Source organism: Peromyscus californicus, unplaced genomic scaffold (genome assembly GCF_007827085.1).
Source record: "Peromyscus californicus insignis strain IS unplaced genomic scaffold, ASM782708v3 Scaffold_15__1_contigs__length_86483966, whole genome shotgun sequence".
Classification (NCBI taxonomy): domain Eukaryota; kingdom Metazoa; phylum Chordata; class Mammalia; order Rodentia; family Cricetidae; genus Peromyscus; species Peromyscus californicus.
In genome coordinates this window covers 81,750,021-81,770,298 of record NW_026294447.1, presented here as the reverse complement: position 1 = coordinate 81,770,298, position 20,278 = coordinate 81,750,021, and the positions used below count along the sequence as shown (strand labels likewise).

The window sequence follows — 20,278 nt, the reverse complement described above, 5'->3', positions numbered from 1 at the left end:
ACCACAGTTAACCTTGATAAGAGGCTGTGGTGACACTATCTCACCACGCTCAGAGCAGAGCCTGCTTGGCATTGTTACTTCCCAGTGCTGTGACCCAGAATCCCATTCTTGTGATTCTCAAGACGTTCTAGGCCCCGTGGCCTACAGCAGCCACCATCGTCTGACTAACGGCTTTTCATGGAGCCGGTGTCAAGTTCCATTACTGCGGCTGCTTCCATATTTTTATTATTTAATAAAAGAAAGACCCCAGCATTTGTAATGCAAGAAAAAAAAAGCTAGTTCAAGCTATAAAGGCCACTAGGCTACCACTGAGGGCAGGAGATAAATGTCGGGATCTAGGAAGCGTCTGGAGACCCCTTCACTTTCTGACTAGATGGCTTTTGCATCTGCTTTTCTGAATTGTTTCCCTCACCCTTTTAGAAGTTCTTCCTTTAGAAACTCTTCCTTCAGCTAAATCGGAGTCTGCAGATCACTTTCTTAGCCAAACTTTCTCGAATCGAGAGTGGTACCAAGAGAGGCTGAGTCCCATGGAAGTATTAAGACTGTTTCTCCTTACAAAAGAAAAACTCAATCTAAGTACGCAGTAAATATTTTCAGTAACTAGCCTTTGTCATCAGGGACATCGTCACAGACTTGTTGTTCTGACAGCAAACAGCCTCCAGTGCCATCCCCCCACCCCCCGCCCCGTTAGCCTGAGTGATGCGACTGGGGTGCCCAGTCTCCTTGCAGATCTACTTCTTGCAGAAGGACTGTGAATCCCATCCCTCCCTCTCTTTGCCTTTTCTCTAACACCAGCTACTCTGTTGGCTGGAGGCAGCACCTGAGGTCACACCTACTCCCTCCTTGGGGTGTCATCTCCATAGTAAGGAGCAGGGATCCAGGCTGATGGTGGCAGGCCTGCTTCCCAGCACTCCTTTTTTGGTGAAGTGGCCTTGGTGAATCTCTTGGAGTGTAAAGCAGAGCTGATGAAATGGAACCCAGAGGGCTCCTGCTAGGGTGAAATTCGCTACTACATGGAAACCTTCCAGGCACACAGCAAGCATACTCCTCTTCACACCTTCAAAGAATCTGACTCAAAGTAGCTGTAAAGACACCTGAAAGTTGTCGGACACAAATTACTACAAAAAAAACCTCACTGGGAGGATTTCTGGGGCAATTTTGTATATTTTAGTCTCCCTGCCTGAAACTGAGAAACCTAAGTGCGACCATTGAGAACACGGGGCTAGATTTTACAGAGGGCTGAAGCATTTCAATGGAAAAGTAACCATGAAAATCCTGAAGGACACTTAGGAAATGCGAATCGGAAAAGCTGGCCCACATCTGTAATCCCAGCATTCTGGAGGCAGAGGCAGGAGGATCGCTCTAAGTTCAAGGCCAGTCTGATTGATGTGAGTTCCAGACTAGCCAGGGCTTCACAGAGAGATCTTGTCAAAAAAAAAAAAAAAAAAAAAAGAGGGGGAGGAGCGAGGGAGAGAGAGAGAGATAAAGAAGAGGTCTATCCGAGGGCACATGTGGGCTCTTTCCATGGCTGGCTGTGTAACCTTGGTCAAGGGCTGTAACCCTGCAGGGCCTCAGTTCCCTCACCTGCAACCTCAGGATGTATGCCCTCTAAGATCACGTAGGGATGCTGGGAGAGCTGCTCAGCAGAGTGTGTGCCCAGGAAGGGACCTCCCCTACACACCCCGCTAGTGTTCTGACGGCTGCATCTACAAAATGACATTCGACTCTAGGACGATGCGACTTTGCTGCCATAAGAGGACGGTTGGCCTCTCAACTCCAGCATCATAAGCCATCATGACAGCTTCCCAACTCTCCTCACATCCTGCCTTAATTAAGCCAAGAGAGTTCCTTTACTGCTGGACAAAGCCTTAGACATTGTCACATTTGGCCACCTTATTTTGTAGAGGAGAGAAAGAAGAAGCCCAGGGAAATATGCCCCATTACAGGCCACATAGCACATTACTCCAATAAAGTGAAACCTCCCTGGACTGCTGATGAGGGTGTAAAAAGATAGAGCCAGTGTGGGAAAAAAAGGATGGTAGGCAGTTCCTCAAAAGATTAAAGGTAGAATTACCATTGGAATGAGAGATTGGACTTTTGAGCACATACCCAAAAGAACCGGAAGCAAGGACTCATTCATAGCAGCATTATTCACAATATCAAAAAGTTAAACCAACCCAAATGTTTATCAATAGACAATAAAAAATGGGATATTCATGCAGTGGAATATTACTCAGACTTAAAAAGTGATTTTGATACAGCATATAACCTTGGAAAATCTTGAATACATTATGCCGAGTGAAATGAGCCAAAAAGCAAAGGACAAATATTATGTGATCTTTTCCATCTACACAAAGCACCTAAAATAGTGCAGTTCATAGAAACATCTGGGAGGTGATGGTCTCAGGGGGTTGGGGAAAGGAAGAATGTGCAGCTCATGGGGAAAATGTGAAGTTAGAGTTTTAGAGAATGAAACATTCAGGAGAAGGCTGTAATATGGTGTGGATGTGAATATGCTCCATGACACCAGCCTTCTCAACTGAAAAAAATTAGCTAAAATGCTAGATTTTGTGTTAATATCTCTTTTGATGGGGGAAGTACACAAATACCTAGATTCAGAATCCAGATTTTTCTGACTACTGTTATCCTAAGACATCAACCCAGACTACATCTGCCCATGCCAATAAATGTTCTTCTCTTTCCCACTAACGCCCATCTTCTACCCTTAGATTCCCCATTTCTAACACCAGGTTACACCTGATGACAGCCGTATGCTGTCCCAGGAACTTCAGCCACTGGAAGAAGTACCAGGGTGCTGTGTGGTTACCACTCACATAAGCGCTGACTTTGCCCCTATTCAGTTCTCCATAAAGTAGGACATAACGTTGATGTTAATAATCAGTTATAGTGTTACTTAGAGTCTGAACATCCGAACAATGCCATGATATCAGAAATGGTTATCAATCTACCGAGGAGAGTGTTTTGCTTCTGAAAAGAGAGACCACTCTGCTAGGTAATCAAAATCCGGGTTCAGTTCAATTCAACAAATGCTTGCCTCGTAAACCTTTGGCATGCCTTGTGTGAAGTGCTAGGAATGTGACAGCGGCAAGACCTGGCCTCCTTCTGTTGCTCACACTCAAGGAGGAGTTGAGAACATGTCAGTGAACACTTCACATTACCAAGGAGAGTCATCTTTTGAGAACATTCCCTCTCTGGAGGCCAGAAGAGGAAGGTGACATAGGAACAAGACAGAAAAAAAATTACATTTAAACTGGGAGGGACAAGTGTGGTTCATGTGCATGGACAGGGTGAGAAGGACATGTAGGTAGAGGAAACGTGTGCAAAGCCTCAGGCAGGAGGCAGTGAGAATGTCCCAAGAACTGTGGTCAATAGTTCTCTGCTATTGGAGCAGTGGCTGCGGTGTGGAGAGCTGTGGAGCGCTGAGGTCGGGGTATGCAAACTTGGATGGGTCCAGGGGACATTTGGAAAGTGGAGCATATGTGCCCATTGGTCACGTGGCTAGGGGGCTCAGTATAGATGATTAGAAATTGTCAGTATAAACTGCAGGAGTAGATGTTGAGCTTGAGAGAAGAGAAGAACTATGGGGGGATGGGGGATGGGACAGGACTCGAGGCACTGAAAAAGGTAACAGTGGGAAGCCAGGAAAGGATGACTTCAGACTGCATAAACATAAAAAGCTGCAACATGTCTATTGAAATAACCAGCTGTACAGTGTGATCCACCTAAAAGCTGATGCCTCCAGGGAAGTGCCGGTGAGGTGGGAATACATGGTCCTCGCCCAATAACCTGGGGTGTAGGAATGAATCTGTGTTAGCAGTTAGGTAAGACGAAACAGTTTTGAGACAGCGCAAGTTTTTATTTGGTAGCACAGTGCCAGACAGAGAGCTCTGTTCTCCTGACTAATGAACCCTTGAGACCCATGGCCAGGCATCCTAGGAGCATGGTGCCTTCAAGAGTCCCTAATGCTAAATGATCAGAGCTATTGGGTGGTGTCTTGCATGGTTCTAAAAGCAGTCAGCACATTATGAGTGCTAAGGTTTGAACTGTAACCCATCCTCTTTGCTTTTAATTCCATAAAACCGTGTAATTATTAGAAACGTCAACACAGAGGTTTGGAGATGGAAATCCTTAAAGGACAAGTTTGTCTAAATCCCTAGTTTGTCCACAAACAGTGAGACTGACTGAGGCTGAAGGACGTCACATGTTGGAATGGTGTAAGCGCATTCTAGCCTCCGAGTCTTGAGTCCTGTTCTGTTTCTGTGCCTGTTTTTCAGTCGTGTGTGTGAGGCACTGGGGATGGATGACCAGCCACAGCATTCACTTCGAATGAGGCAACACTCATGGAAGCATTTTCAAAGTGGTACATCTAACATAAAGCAAGTTATTAGCATTGTTAAATTATGAGTAGTAATTCCACAATGCACTTAAGGTGTCATTATCCTCATTCTATTCCTGAGCACTCTAGAAACATCATCAAAAGTATTACGTACTTAATTACACATGAGGCTATGCTGAATGATTTTTCTTTCTAAGAGAATTAAGTTTTTATTTGTCTAAGATCATTTGGTCCAAACCAAAGACACATAGATAGGGTTCAAAGAGCCAAATTTGTAATATATATGCCAAGTAGGTGTGTGTGTGTGTTACGTATATATGCATGCATGTATGTGATGTATGTATTTGTATGTGCATGTTATGTATATCTGTGGAGATGTGTGCACACACAGATATAGTCAGTATGTTTGGCCTCTGAACAAGGTGCTGCTTATTCATCTTGTGTTCCCTGCCTTATAGAATTGACAGTCTAGTTGTAGAGGAGAGAAAAAAGAGGTTTGAAAGAAGCACTTATACAATAACTGAATACTTAGAATTTAATGACAAGAAGTCCCCAGTGCTGCGGATGTATAAGCAGCACAGCTACCCTCACCTGGTCTGCGAGAGAAGAACCTTTTGAGGGGACTTTTAAGCTAAAGAGAAATGGGTCAGGTTTAAAGTATATAAAGATCTGAGAAAAAGAAGTCCCTTTGAGTAAGTGACAGTTAGCTAGGACATCTTGTGTTTTCCCAACATAATATTTGTATTGATTAATTGGGAGTTTCACATAATGCACCCTGATCACATTCACCTCCCAGGTCCACCAACCCCCTCCCTTGTGACCTCCCCAAAAGGAAAGAAAAGAAAAATACCAAGTCCAATTTGTGTTGCTCATATACTCACTGGAGCACGGTCAAACTCCCAGTGGCCAGCCCCATTTAAAACAAAAACAACAACTAACCCCTTCCCCACCCCCCACCCCCACCCCGGGAGAGCCATCCAGGGATGCAGAGAGCCAGGCAGCAAGGAATGCAGATGGGGCTGAAGAGGCAGCCAGAGCTCAAGGACCTGGTGAGCACAGAAAGGTGTTTGGACTTTGAAATGCCAAGGCGAGTCTGAAGCATCTCAGACAAGCGTGCATGATCACATCACATCTTATGTCTAAAAGATCACCCTGGCTGGGGTAGGGTGAAGAGTGGACCAACAGGCAGAGTGTCTGTCTGCATGTGAGATGATTCTTCTCAAAACGATCCAGGACTAGAGGGCAAACAACCACAGCACAGCTGGGCACACATCAGTCAAGTCTGACTGCTGGGTAGATCGAGGGCATTTCATTGTCCCCTTTATGTGTCTGAAATTTTCTGTAATAGGAAGTGTGAATGGGAGTCTTCCACCAGCGTTCTGAGTGGACAGAGCTGTCTTCAGTCTGTGTGGGGAAAATGAGCTTAGCCTTCACGAAAGAATGAAGGAAAACAGTTTAATTACACACAAACCCACAGAAAAACCATGTGAGCACCACAACAGCTCTTCCATGGGTTCTAGATGCAACTTTTAGTCCAAGCCAGAGCCAGAGGACCCTAGAGTATTTGTTTTTTCATTGTGGACACTTTGGGAAGATAGACAAAGTGATCGAGTGAATATCCCCAAATCTGTCTTCAGGGTCCTGAAGTGAGTTTAACGTTTAAACAGAGAATCAAGAACATCCATGTCTAAACCATCCCAGCTAAGGTGTGATCCCACCCACTACTGACCCATCATTGTCTGGGCTTCAGTTTCATCCTCTAAGATGGTCTGACTAGTTGTTACAACTGTATGAAATCCATTTCTGGGAGACAAGCTTCCCCTCTGCCTGGTGCCGTTTCCTTCTCCCAGCATGCCGTTGCTGGGGTCATTCCATTCTTTGGGGTGCATTGTTTCTATGGCCTGATAGTCAGATGGAAAGACACCAATGTCTCTTGAGAACATCTCCCTTTCTACTGTGGGTCATCTTCTTGTGGCTTCCTGAGATTTCCTTGTGATTTGTTTTTAGCGCTATGGTCAGGGCCATTCCTGGAATGAGTTTCCACTAAATGTTTCTCATACCGTTGTTTCACTTTGAAATAAAAGGCTATTTGATTCCCTCTTTTAAAGATGGAAGGCATCATTATCATCCACTGTCTGTGGAAACTTCACATCTCTCATTCGTGGAGCTACCACAGAATTGTTAAAGGCCCCAGCCAGTGCTTCATCAATATAGCGGAGTCAGTGACCCTCCTGTCTGCAGGAAGAGAAGGGACAGTCCTGCTCATTGTTCCTATGAGAGTGAATGGTTGGCAGGACAGGTTGAGCCTCTCTTGACTTACAATCCAACATCAATTCCTGCATCTTTTCTGCCCATCATTACCTCTTCTCTTCCCCTCCTGACCTTGGCCACCCTCAAGATGGTGGACATTTGAAACACTCATGTATGGCTGTCCAAAAGTTTTATACAGATAGGGGGCTAGGAACGTGGGCTTCCTGGTAGAAACATCTTTTGTGGAGCATAGAATTGGAGAAATAGAAGACACAGACTTTAGCCAGAAAATCTATTTGAGAAAAAAAAAAAATCACTACTGATCCCTGCACTAAAAATAACCAATAGAAAGACTGTTCCCTCTTTTGCTCCTTTGTCCTTTGTTGCTTTGTTTTAACTGTAAGCGTTGAGCCAGTGAGATGGTGTGGTAGTTTGAATGTCATTGGCGACCATAAGTTCACAGGGAGTGGCACTATTAGGAGGTGTGGCCTTGTTGAAGTAGGTATGGCCTTGTTAGAGGAAGTGTGTTTCTGTGGGGGTGGGCTTTGAAGTCTCCTGTGCTCAAGATACCACCCAGTGTCTCAGTTCACTTCCCCTTGCCTTTGGATCAAGATGTAGGACTCTCAGCTCCAGCACCATGTCTGCCTGCATGCTGCCATATCCTGCCATGATGATAATGGACTAAACCTCTGAAACTGTAAGCCAGCCCCAATTAAATGTTTTCCTTTATAAGAGTTGTCATGAAAAAAAAAAAAAGAGTTATCATGGTCATGGTGACTCTTCACAGCAATAGAAGCCCTAACTAAGACAGATGTCTTAGCCAGTCAAGGTACTTGCCTCCATGTTTGATGACCTAAGTTTGATCCCTAGGACTTACATGGTGAAAGGAGAGAACCAAACCTTCAAGTTGTCCTTTGACCTCTACACGTGCCACCATGGTATGCACATGTGCATGTATACACATAGTTACATAAATGTAAAAAATTTAAAATGTATCTGTTAAACCCATATGCATGCTCCAAACATCCCACCCCAACTTCTCCCTCAATGAATAGATCATTAATACTGGCAGAAGCCCGGCAGAGGTGGCACACAACTTTAATCCCAGCACTTGGGAGGCAGAAACAGGTGGATCTCTGTGAGTTCCAGGACAGCCTGGTCTACAAAGCGAGTTCTAGGACAGCCAGGGCTACATGGAGAATCCTGTCTCAAACAACAACAACAATAAACCAACCAACCAACCAAACAACAACAACAAAAAAAAACTGGTGGCAGCTTCCCAGTTAACAGGAGATGTTGTTCAACGACACATGTTTGTATAAAAAAATAGAAATAGACTTTCTAGATTGCTGGCCTTAAAGGTCTGATGTGTTGTTTAAGTTTGTCCTTCCTTTTTTTTTTTTTTTTTGTTTTTTTCGAGACAGGGTTTCTCTGTGTAGCTTTGCGCCTTTTCTGGAACTCGCTTTGGAGACCAGGCTGGCCTCGAACTCACAGAGATCCACCTGGCTCTGCCTCCCAAGTGCTGGGATTAAAGGCGTGCGCCACCACCACCCGGCCTAAGTTTGTCCTTCTTTTTGAAACAAATACTGTCTTCTGTGGTCACCACATTCCCCACATTCACCCTGAATTGTGCCAAAATGTTGATAATCATGACACATACCCAAAATGCAGTTTGCAATGAGCTATGACGGTTCACTTGAGCTTAGCCTATCTACTTCTAGAAATGTCCTCAAGGAGCCCCAGATCTTCAACTGGGGATGCCCAGCTCAGAGGTGCTGAGTCAGCACCTGTGAGGGACCGCCTGGCTTTGTGGTAACTCAGATGAAGTCAGCACCCGGTGGCTGAGCTCACACAGGTGTTAGCTAAGTGCTGAAAGGAACCTCTGCATTCTCCTGAGTCATCTCTGTCCGTTCTGGAGGCATTATAATCTCGGCATTGGCAGGTGGTGATAAAGTGCTTTTGTTCCAAAGCTTTACAGAAATTACAGAGTATGTACATGTGTGGGTTTATCTGTCACTGAAATGATCAGATTTCATCATCCGTGCATTGTGTGCAGAATCCCGCCTGGCCTCTGTCACAAAGAGGGGAACCACGGTGAATTCTGGGATCCTTTCCCTACCATGAGCGAGGCCCTGGCAGTTGGCCCTTCCTTTCCCACCACCTCTCTTGGTGGATGGAGATTGGGCAGCTCAAGGGGGTGGCCAGCAGGGGGCCAGCCAGCAGAGAAGAGGGGAAGGTGGGAATGAAGGCTTGCAGGACTCCAGTTCCAGACCACCAGAGCTACTTTTTCAAAGGCTGTTATGCAGAACACCCCAAAAATGGCTGTCAAAGGAGAGAGAGTTGGTTAGCATGCAATTAGACAAGATCTTCTTCAGGGCTGGAGCTCCTCAATGAGGAAACGATATACCTACAGCCTCTCATGGAAGCTTCTGGTAGGAATGACACCTCCTAGAAGCAACCCATTGAGTCACATCAAGGATAACGTGGCAGGCAACAGAAAAGGGCACATTTTCCCAGAGACTTTGTAAAGCTGTTTTTTTTTTTTTTTAAACTTCCTTCCACTTCATAGAATGTTTATTTCCTGAGAACAGGGCTGTTGTGTTTTATTTGCAGAAAGCCGTGTGAAGGATTTCCTCTCTTCTTTTTCCTTTGTTTTCAACTGGATCTTTCACACCACAGGTCTCTTTCATCTCCACCTCTGGCTCTCCAACTAGGAAAAGGTTCTGGGACACGAGACTGGGGACTCTATATAGATGTCACTAGCCAGCCTCTGTGCATCAAAAGCACTTTCTAAGTTGGGAAAATCCTGAACAGAAGCAAGATTCTTGATCCTTGGTCCTGCATATATATTATCTTTGGCGTCCAAACCACAACTAACAATCAACTGCAAAAAAAAAAAAAAAAATTAGATCTTTGGTAGCTGGCAAGGAATATGCACAGGAGCAAAGTACTGACCTGAGTTTCCATGGGAGGAAATACGGGATGCTCAATAATGTGCTTCCAAAAAGCCTTCTCAAGCACTCCCTTCTTTACAGTAGCAACTCTTTAAAAAAAAAAAAAAAAAAAAAAAAAAAAAAAAAAAAAAAAGATTTATTTTACATTCCAACCGCAGTTTCACCTCTTTCCTCTAGTCCATCCCCCGGCCTCCCCCCTAATTCTCCCATCCACTCCATTTCTGTTTCTATTCAGAAAAGGGCAGGCCTCCCATGGATACTGACAAAACATGGCGTATCAAGTTACAGTAGCAACTCTTTTGTATATTACATATATATATTTACTTATTTATATTTTACATATGAGTGATCTGCATGTATACCGGCATGCCAGAAGTGGGCATCAGACCCTATTATAAATGTTTGTGAGCTACCATGTGGTTGGTGGGAATTGAACTCAGGACCTCTGGCAGCCAGTGCTCTTAACCACCGAGCCATCTCTCTAGCCCCTACAGTAGCTACTCTTGAGGGTGGCACCCAAACCAAAACATCTGTGTGGCTTGGGCAGGTGGGATAGCAGCATCAGGGAGAACCCGCCTTTCCTTGCACACTTGAAAAAGAAAGAACGTAAAGCTAAGTGGTTAGGGAGATGGGAGAAACTGGGAGGAGTTGGGGGAGGGGGAAGACTAGGATCAAAATATATTATATGAAAAAATTCTAGTAAAAATAAAAGGAAGCTACTGGATGGGAGCAGTGGAGCCTGCCTCACTGGCCACCTTGCTGGAGCCTGGTACTGGGGACGTTGGCCAACCTAGATAATAAACATGAGCACAAGTACATGACGCCAGAGCTCCATCCCTGAGACACCTCTGACCTTTATCAGTCCCAGCCAACACATGGCCTGGGTGAAGTTCCTAAGATGGCTTGGGCTTCGGGAAAAGCTGTGTTTACAAAAAACAGGACAGGCAGGTAGCGCTGACTAGGGATCAATATGAACGCCTGCAGAGGCGGCTGGGTTCCTAAAGCAGGCTGGAAGACACAGCCAGCATTCTGCCTCAGATTGAGCATAGTTCCTGCCCTATTGTGGGGATAGGAAGACAGCAGGGCACCGACTGTACTGGAGTTTGATAAGAGGAAATGAAGCAGAGTGCACTGTGCCTCTGGGGAGAGCTCACAGAATATCCTGGAAGGTCAGTCATTTGTAACCCGCCAGGTGCCCCGAGTGCCCACTTCTTCAGCTGCTAAGTCAGGGAATTCAGCTGCAGCAGAGTTTGTTTGTTTGTTTGTTTGTTTCTTTCTTTCTTTCTTTTATAAAATAAAGCCCATCCTACCCAAGGAGCGAGTAGCACTTATAGGTAAGAAAATATAGTCATCTTTAAAGTACCAGCTCTCTTCTTCCAGAATGTCAATGACAAATGGAAGAAGGAAAGAGAGTTTATAGAAGATTATAGACTCTAATATTGACACAGACCATAGGACACAAGCCTTGCTTCCCACCCAGTACTGTGAATATAAGTTATTAAGACAGAACATTATTCTGGTTCACACATTTCCAATCAAAGTCCTATTCCCAGAAAAAGCCCTTCCATCGCTTAATGGCATTGAGTGAAAAGGAAGAAAGGGATGGAGGCAAGAAAGGGGAGAAAAGAGGAAATCTTTTTTAAATTTATTTTGCCTTTTCTTGTGATATGTTCCCTCTTCCGCCCCTCTGAGCTTTCTCCTCCCATCTAAGCTGCTTGACTGGCCAACAGCCCCTAGACATGTGGAAATATGAATGTACCCCTTTATCATCTCCAACAAATCAACCTTCAGTTCCTTGTGATGAGATTGGGTGGTCAAACTGAAGGATGCTTCAGGTCCTCAGAGGAGGAATGGCTTTGCTTCCCTCTCTCATCCCACCCTCTTCCTGGGATACACGTCTCAGCCACGTCACTGGGGCCACGGAGGGAGAGTGTCACGTGGACCCAGAGATGATATGTGCCAAGCACTGTCAGTTTTCACCCAGGCGAAGTTCCAAGGGTTAGGCCACAATTCCTAACAACCTAAGTTCTTCCCACAGTCCACTCCAGCCCGGAATCCAAGGGCAACATTTGGTGGCCTCCAGAAGAGGTGAAATGTAGTGACACAGAGCAATGGGTTCTGGTGTCACGTGCGCCTAGGTATGAATCTCAGCTCTACCGCTTCCAAACCTGTGGTCTTGGATAGATTACGAATGGGCCTCTTCCTCAGATTGACAATGTATAAGATAGGAATAATAAGCATGGTTTCTCTAGGGTTGTGTGTTAGGAACGTGAAGCATTTAACTCACTTCCGGGTGTAATGAAAAAAATGCTAGCATGTACATATAAAAATGGCTGCCACTCACTAAGCAATGACAGCTAAAAAGAGAAAGACCAACTCTACTTTCTTTTCTCCATGCTCTCCACTCCTGCAACTGCCCTTTCCTAAACAAGTATGGACACCCGGCAGGGTTGTTGTTTGCTGTATGTGTGTGGATTACCAGACCCAGCCTAGCCAGTAAATCCCATGCAGGTCCAATGTGAGTGCAAGCCGGAGTGACTCTCTCCTGGCTCCCCCAGTATTCTACAGCAGCACCATGTCACATGACAGCCTGCTCTTTAAACATTGCAGCTGGCTTCCCCAGAGATATTCCAAAAGTCCACTTTCGGATGCCCTCTCCATCCCGCCGCATCCCATCCTTCTCTGTGGATTATGATCCGTTCCGTCTCAGGTGTGAGCTTCTGCCTCTGCCTTCTCCTGTGGAAAGGTGACATCAACATCAGGCCACCGTAATGGCTGTCCTCTTTCATTCTGCCTCACCCGCTAACTCAGCCTTGTTCCTCTGTGACCACTCTGAGGTGGACTGTGTTCTTGGCACAGGTCATTTCCAAGATGTGTGTGCCCTCCCCCCGCCCCCCACCTTCATCACCGTGAAGGGGTGCAGAGGGACAAAGTTGGCAGCTGCTCTTCCCAACTGGGTCAGACTCTTCCAGGGTCAGAAGCAGAAGGTATGTGCCTGCAGCATGCATACACGGGGCACATTTTGTCAGCCTCCGGGTGGCCTTCGGGCTGTGTGCCCATAATGAGGTTGGCCATCGTGGCAGAGAGCCAACCTCTGTTTTAACGCCCTGTGTTCCTTCTCCGTCTTCCTTCTCTAGAACTCCCTTTAGAGCCCCGAAGTGCCTTCCCTCCTGTCTCAGAGTGGCTCCCCGGAATACTGATAGGAGAGTCTCAAGGCTTGATTTCCTTCCCTTCTGGCTTGGCAGCAGCAAGAGCTGCCAAGCCTGTCTGCCCTTTGTTTAAGGTCTGAAATGAAATGAAAGAAGAAGGTCATTCTGTTTGCCCAACAGCCAAATCCAACTATGAACTAGAACATACAGTGTTTTCTGACTCCCGGGAGAAAACGTTATTGTCTAATTGCTCCGTGGATGTGACTAGCCCTCTTCCCGAGAAGTCAGACATTTTGAAGTAGGATAAATAATTATTGCCACTGCTTACGTTTTAATGGATTTCAAAGTACATTTGGATCCGGTTGTCTCGGTTCATCATTATACAGGGCTAGTTTAAACTCCGTCATGTAGAACAGGACCACACTGACACCTCCACAGATGTATTCAGCCCGCAAGACGTGCTCAGTCCTGCACCAGACGCTACTTTGACCAGAAGCTCCATCTGAGCCTGTTGACCTTCACGGGAATCTCGTTTGTGCTGGTGCTGTGGATGAAACGACGCATTCAGCCCTCAGTAGTCACATTCTTGTTTTTAAATTGAGTCAAAACGGATTTGCTGTCAAACTTGTTTCTCAAAGAGCACTCCCGTCACTCCACAGTTGAGGTCTGGGGCTGGGAGAGCAGAAACGTGCCTTGCTCTCTCTTTCCAGGCTGGCCAGACAAGCCTCAGTCAGGGTCAAGGCCGACCTGTGACTTGAGGCCCTTCTCTTGGAGGCTTGAGGGAGAACAAGATGGAGCTACAGAGGATTTGAAACTAGACTCCCATCTGACATCCCCTGAGGATTTCTCTGTGCCAGGCGCTTCACACCGATGTTGCCATGTGCTTATTGTAACATACAAAGTATAGGGAAATCCCCACTTGACAGCCGAGGCGTCGGAGTTTCGGAGAAGTTAGTATGTGTTCAGGGCCATTCGGCTCCACAGGCTGGAGCTGATGCACACATACAGGTCGGGAACAGCAAAGCCTGGACAGCTGCCCTCTGCAGCCCGCTTTGTGTATCCTGCCTGCTCTGCAGGCGTTCTCTCAGGACAGGCTTTCCCAAACCTGGCCAGCATCACCCAGGACACCTCACTGTGGAGCTGCCCTCTTCCTGTAGACTTTGTCGAGGTCCTGGGACTTCCCAGTCTCTCCACTTTCCTTAGGGAATGCAGGCTGAGTCTGAGACACCCCCAACCCCCCCCCCCTGCCTCCCTGCCTCTCTCTTCTGCCATCCCTCCATAGTGACATTTACATTTGGGATGGACCAGCTCCCCCAGGCCCCTCACCCACGCTCCACAGTTTACCAAGTGCTTTGCTTGGCTCTCTGAACCATCTGCTTCCTCTGGTAAATGTGTGCAGAGTCTCCTGCTTTGCCTTCCTGGCAAACTTTCCCGTTTGGCCCATGGTCAGGGAGCAGGGCAGCGGAGGGGAGGTGTATTTTAAGAACGACCTGAGACATGGACTGTTAGCTTATTTGAGTTAACATTTGAGTCCGTCAGGGACAGGAACAAATGGGGATGTTTTCTGCTAAAGCATTTAGGCTGTCGCCAGTCACAGCAGTAGGGCCAGGGCTTCCAGACACAGCTCGGTTTGCAGTCCAGGACAGCAAGCCCCTCCAGCCTCCAGCTCTGCCTCCTGTAGAATGTGCTGTGACCCACATGAGGCCCAAGACTGGTGGAAAACACTTTTTTAACTCTCTGTCTCTGTGTGTCTGGAAAGAATAGCTACATGGGAGCTCTAACCCACTCCTCCCAAAGTCTTATCCCTTAGTGCCCACCCCATTACCTCCTCTTTACAATGGTTCCTGTCTTAATAGTCAACCCTTTCTGGCTTCTTCGTATCCAGTTCCTGTCTCCTGTCACCTTGGATACCCATCCCCATCTCAGAATGAGTCTTATTGGTATTCAGTAGCCCAGGCTAGCCTCAAACTTGCATCAGTTCACCTGCCCAACAGCCCTCCTGAGTGTTGGGAATTAGAGGCATGAGTCACCATGCCCAGGAAGAACTTTCCTCCTCCTCTATTCTAGGGGTCAGAAGCTATGAAAGTTAGGAAGTGACACCAGCCTCATGTGTGGCAGTATGGGTGGTGGTCTCATGCCCACCACTGACCCTCAGGCCATTCCTCTGAAGGAGCGCAAGTGTTGGAGACACCCCATATCCAAACCTGGCCTTCGTGTAGTGTGGCATTTCCTGCTTTTTGAATGAGAATTGGAATTATTGGAAATCACACAATGTGGATTGAATGAAATGGTCTCAGTTCTGTTTATTCGCCTCCCCTTCTCTCGCGCTCCCTCTTGTTCCTTTGTCCAAGCATCTTCCTACCGCCCCAGCTTCAGCCCTTTATCCTCACATGTCACTGAGAGACCTAACCCCAGCCTGCACCCCATTAGACATGGTTAGTTGTCTCTGTGTGGGTGCTTTATAGCTCGGATACAAAACTCAGCATGTCAATCACTCAGATTTGGCAAGACATTGAAATCCTTAATTAAACTGAACAATAAACAGAGAGGTTCTCTAGATTCACATGCTTAGTCAGGAACTGACATGGCAATGGTATTATGTGTGCCAACATGGAAACCATGAGCATATTGCAAGAGGTTGACATTGGTTTGACATCAAGTGGGGGGGGGGTGTAGCCAAATGAGGAGCATTACATGAACCATAATCGTCAACCTTACAATCAATGACAAGGATGTCATCAGTACAAAATCGGAAACACTTCTTGGGCAGACAGCCTTGTGTAAGGTTGTGGCAGCATGTATGCAAAGACGTGTGCTTCCAGAAGAATCTTCTGGGGTAGTTCTTGTTATCAGGGGCTCTTTCACAACCTCCCAGCTTTGGGAAGGTTTGGCACAAGTGACTCCATTTTGATTCGGACAACTTTCATAATCTTAAGGAATATGTTTTTTGTGTTTGTTCCCCTGGCTCCTGCTGTTGATGCCACCATTAACACGAATGCTGGAGGACCTGCCTCTGGGACTCCACTGCGCTGCTCCATCATCACACAGCCTGAGGTGATGCCGTGACTTTAGACTATCCTTCCACTTCACCTTAGGCATGTTTCTTCTTTAAAACCTTCTAGAACTTGCTCCCAGCTCTCCCTCCCCCTTGACCACCAGCACTGTAGTTTCTGAGCCTGCCCGACACTTCAACTGTTTGTCTCAGCCTCCCATCTGTGCTCCCCACCCCCAGTCCGTACTTATCCATCACACTGTGGCCAGTCTGCTTGCCCTCCTCATGCACTTCAGATAAGTCAGACTGGATGCCTACACACATCCCCAGCCATCTCCATGTGCCAGCTGTCCCGGGCTATATGCGCTTCTCTTGGCACCCCAGGTGCTTGGGGGCATCGGGGTGTGTGTGCTGGCATCGGGGTGTGTGTGCTGGCATCGGGGTGTGGTCAGGCATGCCTATCTTCTTCCTCCTTTCACACGTGGATCCTGCCACGTGGCTCTTCATCTCACCCAACGCTACCTCTTCCGTGATGCTGTTACTCGCCTTCCTACCGCCAGCCCCCATGCTGTTGGCTCAAGCCTCCTCCAAGCTCTCACAGAACTCTGTCTATGTTCCTTTTCAGGGCATCCAGTGTGTGTCATAGTTGGCTTGCCTCTTCTCTTGATTTGCGCCTTGATGGAACGGTATTACCCTTGTCTCCTGCACACCCCCAAGCTTAGTGCACTGCCTTGCATTCAGCAGATACTATATAGACTTTGTAAAGGTGACGGAGGATTCTTCTCTCTTTGTTTAGTTTTGTTCTTCAAGACAGGGTTTCTCTGTGTAGTTTTGGTGCCTTTCCTGGAACTCACTTGGTAGCCCAGGCTGGCCTCCAACTCACAGAGATCCGCCTGCCTCTGCCTCCCGAGTGCTGGGATTAAAGGCGTGCACCACCACCGCCCGGCTATCTTTGTTTAATTGGAATTGTTTCTTGATAATGTCTTAAGTATCATGTTTGTATTATTTCTACCCCTTCCTCTTCCCCCTCCAAAGCCTCCCATGTTCCTCCACACTCCCTCTCACATTCATGACCTTTTCTTTAACTAGTATTCACACACACACACACACACACACACACACACACACACACACACCCTAGTTGGGTACATTTAGTTTTGCTTTTATGTACATGTGTTTAAGGATACTCACTTAGGATCAGATAACCTAGTTGAGAACCTATCCCTAGAGAAGAAGGATCCTTCCTTTCTCAGCAGCCACTGAATGCCTGTATCTCTTACCTAGGGGTGAGGCCTTGTGAAATTTCTCCCATCCACTATGGCATGTCACATGGTCACTATGCAGGTCTTTTTAGGCAACATCTGTCTAGAAGAAACTATCTCATAGCAGGCATCCCGGTCCTCTAGTTCTTACATTCTTTCTGCCCCCTCTTCAATGATTTTTCCTGAGCCTCTGTCTAGGAGTTGCAGTGTAGATGTATTAGTTGAGGTTGGACACCCCATGGTCAGTTGCTCTCTGCATTTGGACCAGTTGTGGACCTCTGTAGTAGTCTATCTCGTGGCAAAGAGAAGATTCTTTGACAAGGACCGAGAGCCACACTTACCAGACTGGGTTGGTCAGATTTTCTCATGTGGAGGATGATTGTGTCTAAAGAGCTCAAGTCAAGACGCTGAAAAAAAAAAAATCAAGGTTATGGGACTGGAGACGCAACAGTTAAGAGTGTGTACCCACGTTCCCAGTACCCATGTAGGCAGCTCACCACCACCTGTCACTGCAGCTCCTGGGTATTTGATGCCTCTGGCCTCTGCTGGCACCTGAACTTGTGTACACTAACCCACGCAGAGATACACAGATGTACACATAAATTAAAAATAAAATGTTTTCAAAAAATGCCAATCAATATTATTCCAAAAGATTGATCAGAATCCCGAGAGAAGGTGTCCAACAGCAGTGGGTCATCCTGCCCACAGAGGTGTCAGTCCCGGGAACTGGTCTCCTCGTCCTCAGACAATGCTTCTCGCGCACTGACTGCTCCGTGGAAGTTCAGATTCAGAGCCAGGGCCAGGGAGGAATGCACAAATCCAGTCAGCAATGCTTCTACCACCCCGGCATCTGGAATCCTGCCCTGACTCCCTTTTCCAGAAGAACAAGTGGCACCCACATATTCCCAAGACATATTCTGCTCCCATCACTGACAGGCCTGGGAATTTCCCACAAGCCATCTGGGTCTTCTCTGATCCTTATTTCTTAAGTTTTTTCAGGGACTGTACCCCACTAACAGTCCCATAGAGAGAATCTACTCTCTCTCTCTCTCTTTTTTTTTTTTGGAAGACATTTTCCCATCTTCCCAGAGAAAGAAATTTGTCAGTATGAACTCCTTTGCACTTATGTAGCAGAGTCACTTACATGCATTTCTTAAACCCACAATGACCACTGTAAATGTCTAGGGTATGAACTGCTGTGATTGGGCCTGTGTCTATTTGAAAGCTTATTTTATTTTGGGTCCTACCTCGAATCCAGCACCCTAGGTCCTCTAACTCTTTGTCACTTGGAGAAAGGAGAAACCATTCAAGCCCATCTGGGTCTTCATTCTCTACTGGCTCCCCTTTGACACTCTTCTGGCATTTGGCAAAGTAGATGCCATGGGATTGCTGTTTGCCGAGGCTATTTGGCCACCCTTTTCCTTCAGCTGTGATCCTTGTCCTTTGAACCAACACTGGGAGCTTTATGTGGCTTCCTGGCATGACCGGGTGCCACCTTCTTCTATGTCTGCATCAGCAACAAGATTTTCTTTGAAAAATCTTTAAATTTACTCAGTAAATTCAGCTCCAAACAGTTTCTGTAAACACAGCATTACTTTTGTTTTGTGCTCACAAAGTCTAACTTGAAAAGGTTATCTGGGGACTGTCAAAACTTGTCGTTAGTCTGTGTTTAGATAACTTGATTTAGAGTCCAGAGGTGGAGCTCGATGGTAGGGTATTTGCCTCACCCACACAAGGCCCTGGGTCTGAACCCCAGCATTGGAAATTAAAATTGGAAGAATCACAAAGAAACTTGATTTAAATAAAACCACAAACTTTTTGCTTTGTTTCTCACGCTTCTGGGGTGGGGTTCAGCACCTTGCCATGCTCGGTAAGCACTGTGCCGCTAAACCACACCCACAACCCTTACGTTATTGCTCTGTTTTTGAGACAACATCTCACTGTATAGCCCAGGCTGACTTAGAATTCACCACCTTCCTGCCTCAGTCTCCAAATGGGGTTACAGGCACGTGCTACCACCATACCCAACCCAAACAAAACTATTGATTCAAGTTCAGCGTTTTGCTTTGTTTTATTTTAATGGGAAATCATTTGAAATTAAAAAATGATATTCTGGCCCTGAAAAGTGAATTATTCTCTAAGTCCTTCACTAAGAAATGATCAAAACACCAAGACCATTTGTAAGGAGCGGAGGAGTTGGCCCAAAACGCCTAGGAGCTGAGCACCAAGAATATCTTTCCATTTATACGAAGATGGGAGATTTGTTCACAAACAGCGCTTGAATGTATGGCATTTTCTTTTAGCTTTTGGCCTATGTAGTCACACATTCTCAATCTATAAACTCATTTCAAAACAGAAGAGGGGCTTCTTAAATGCAGAGAAGGTTCCTCTTGAACCATAGTATCTTAGCCACAGAAAGACAGGCAAGCAACCAACTTTTAGTTTTTGCTAGAACCCAGACACAGATGTGTTCAGAGTTTTTCACCCTTGCTGCCGTTGTAGAGAGATCTGAACAACAATGACCCTCACATCTCTCTGTGGTCTTAGGAGAGAGCAGGAACCCTGGCCAGCGGAGCGGGCCTCAGAACAATGGTACAGCTGTTCCTAAAAGTAGCCCCATTCAGGATCTGCTTGCTGTCCACAAGGAAAGACACGCTAATTCACAAGGAGCTGCCTTTCTCTACAGGGGAAAGAAAAACACCTGGTATTTACAGAAAAGAAAATTGGACCCTTCAGCCTTCTTTTAGTGGCTGTGCCCGAAACGGCAGTGAGGAAGGCCAAAAATCCACTCAGGCAGTCTCGACGTTAAGGCATGATTCATACTGCCTGCGATGCCCAGGATGGAAAATCCAGCTAGTGAAGCAAGATCAGCCAAAAAACCTCCCAGGAGCTTCTTTGCCAGGGCCGATTTCTGCTGTCTTGTGACGCGGCTGTGTGTGAGTGCATGAATGACTCTCTCTTTCTCTTGCCCTCTCTTAGTTCATGACCAAGAACCCCACCATGCGCTTGGGCAGCCTGGCTCAGGGAGGCGAGCACGAGATCTTGAGGCATCCTTTCTTTAAGGAAATCGACTGGGCCCAGTTGAACCATCGCCAACTAGAACCGCCTTTTCGGCCCAGAATCGTGAGTGTCAAGGTTGTTGTACTACTTTCTCCCTTTTCTCCAGATGATCGAAGTCCATGGAAAAGCTGATGTCTCCCCTGGGATGGCAGAGCGAAGGTTTGCCGGCCCCTCCTGCAGAGGGAGACTGGGCGGGCGGCCCCTGAGACAGTGTCTCTCCATGTGTTGACTGCTTCTCACAAAGTTGTCACCTC

The 20,278-nt window shown here is 46.6% G+C and overlaps 1 protein-coding gene across 1 annotated transcript in view; it reads left to right on the top strand.

Annotated features, from left to right (window-relative positions):
- The window catches only part of Prkch (protein kinase C eta), a 210,042-nt gene that overhangs the window by 187,092 nt on the left and 2,672 nt on the right, over positions 1-20,278 (top strand). The window contains exon 13 of the mRNA XM_052739595.1: positions 19,944-20,087. Within this exon, the coding sequence (XP_052595555.1) occupies positions 19,944-20,087 (144 nt within the window). The remainder of the gene's footprint in view (positions 1-19,943; positions 20,088-20,278) is intronic.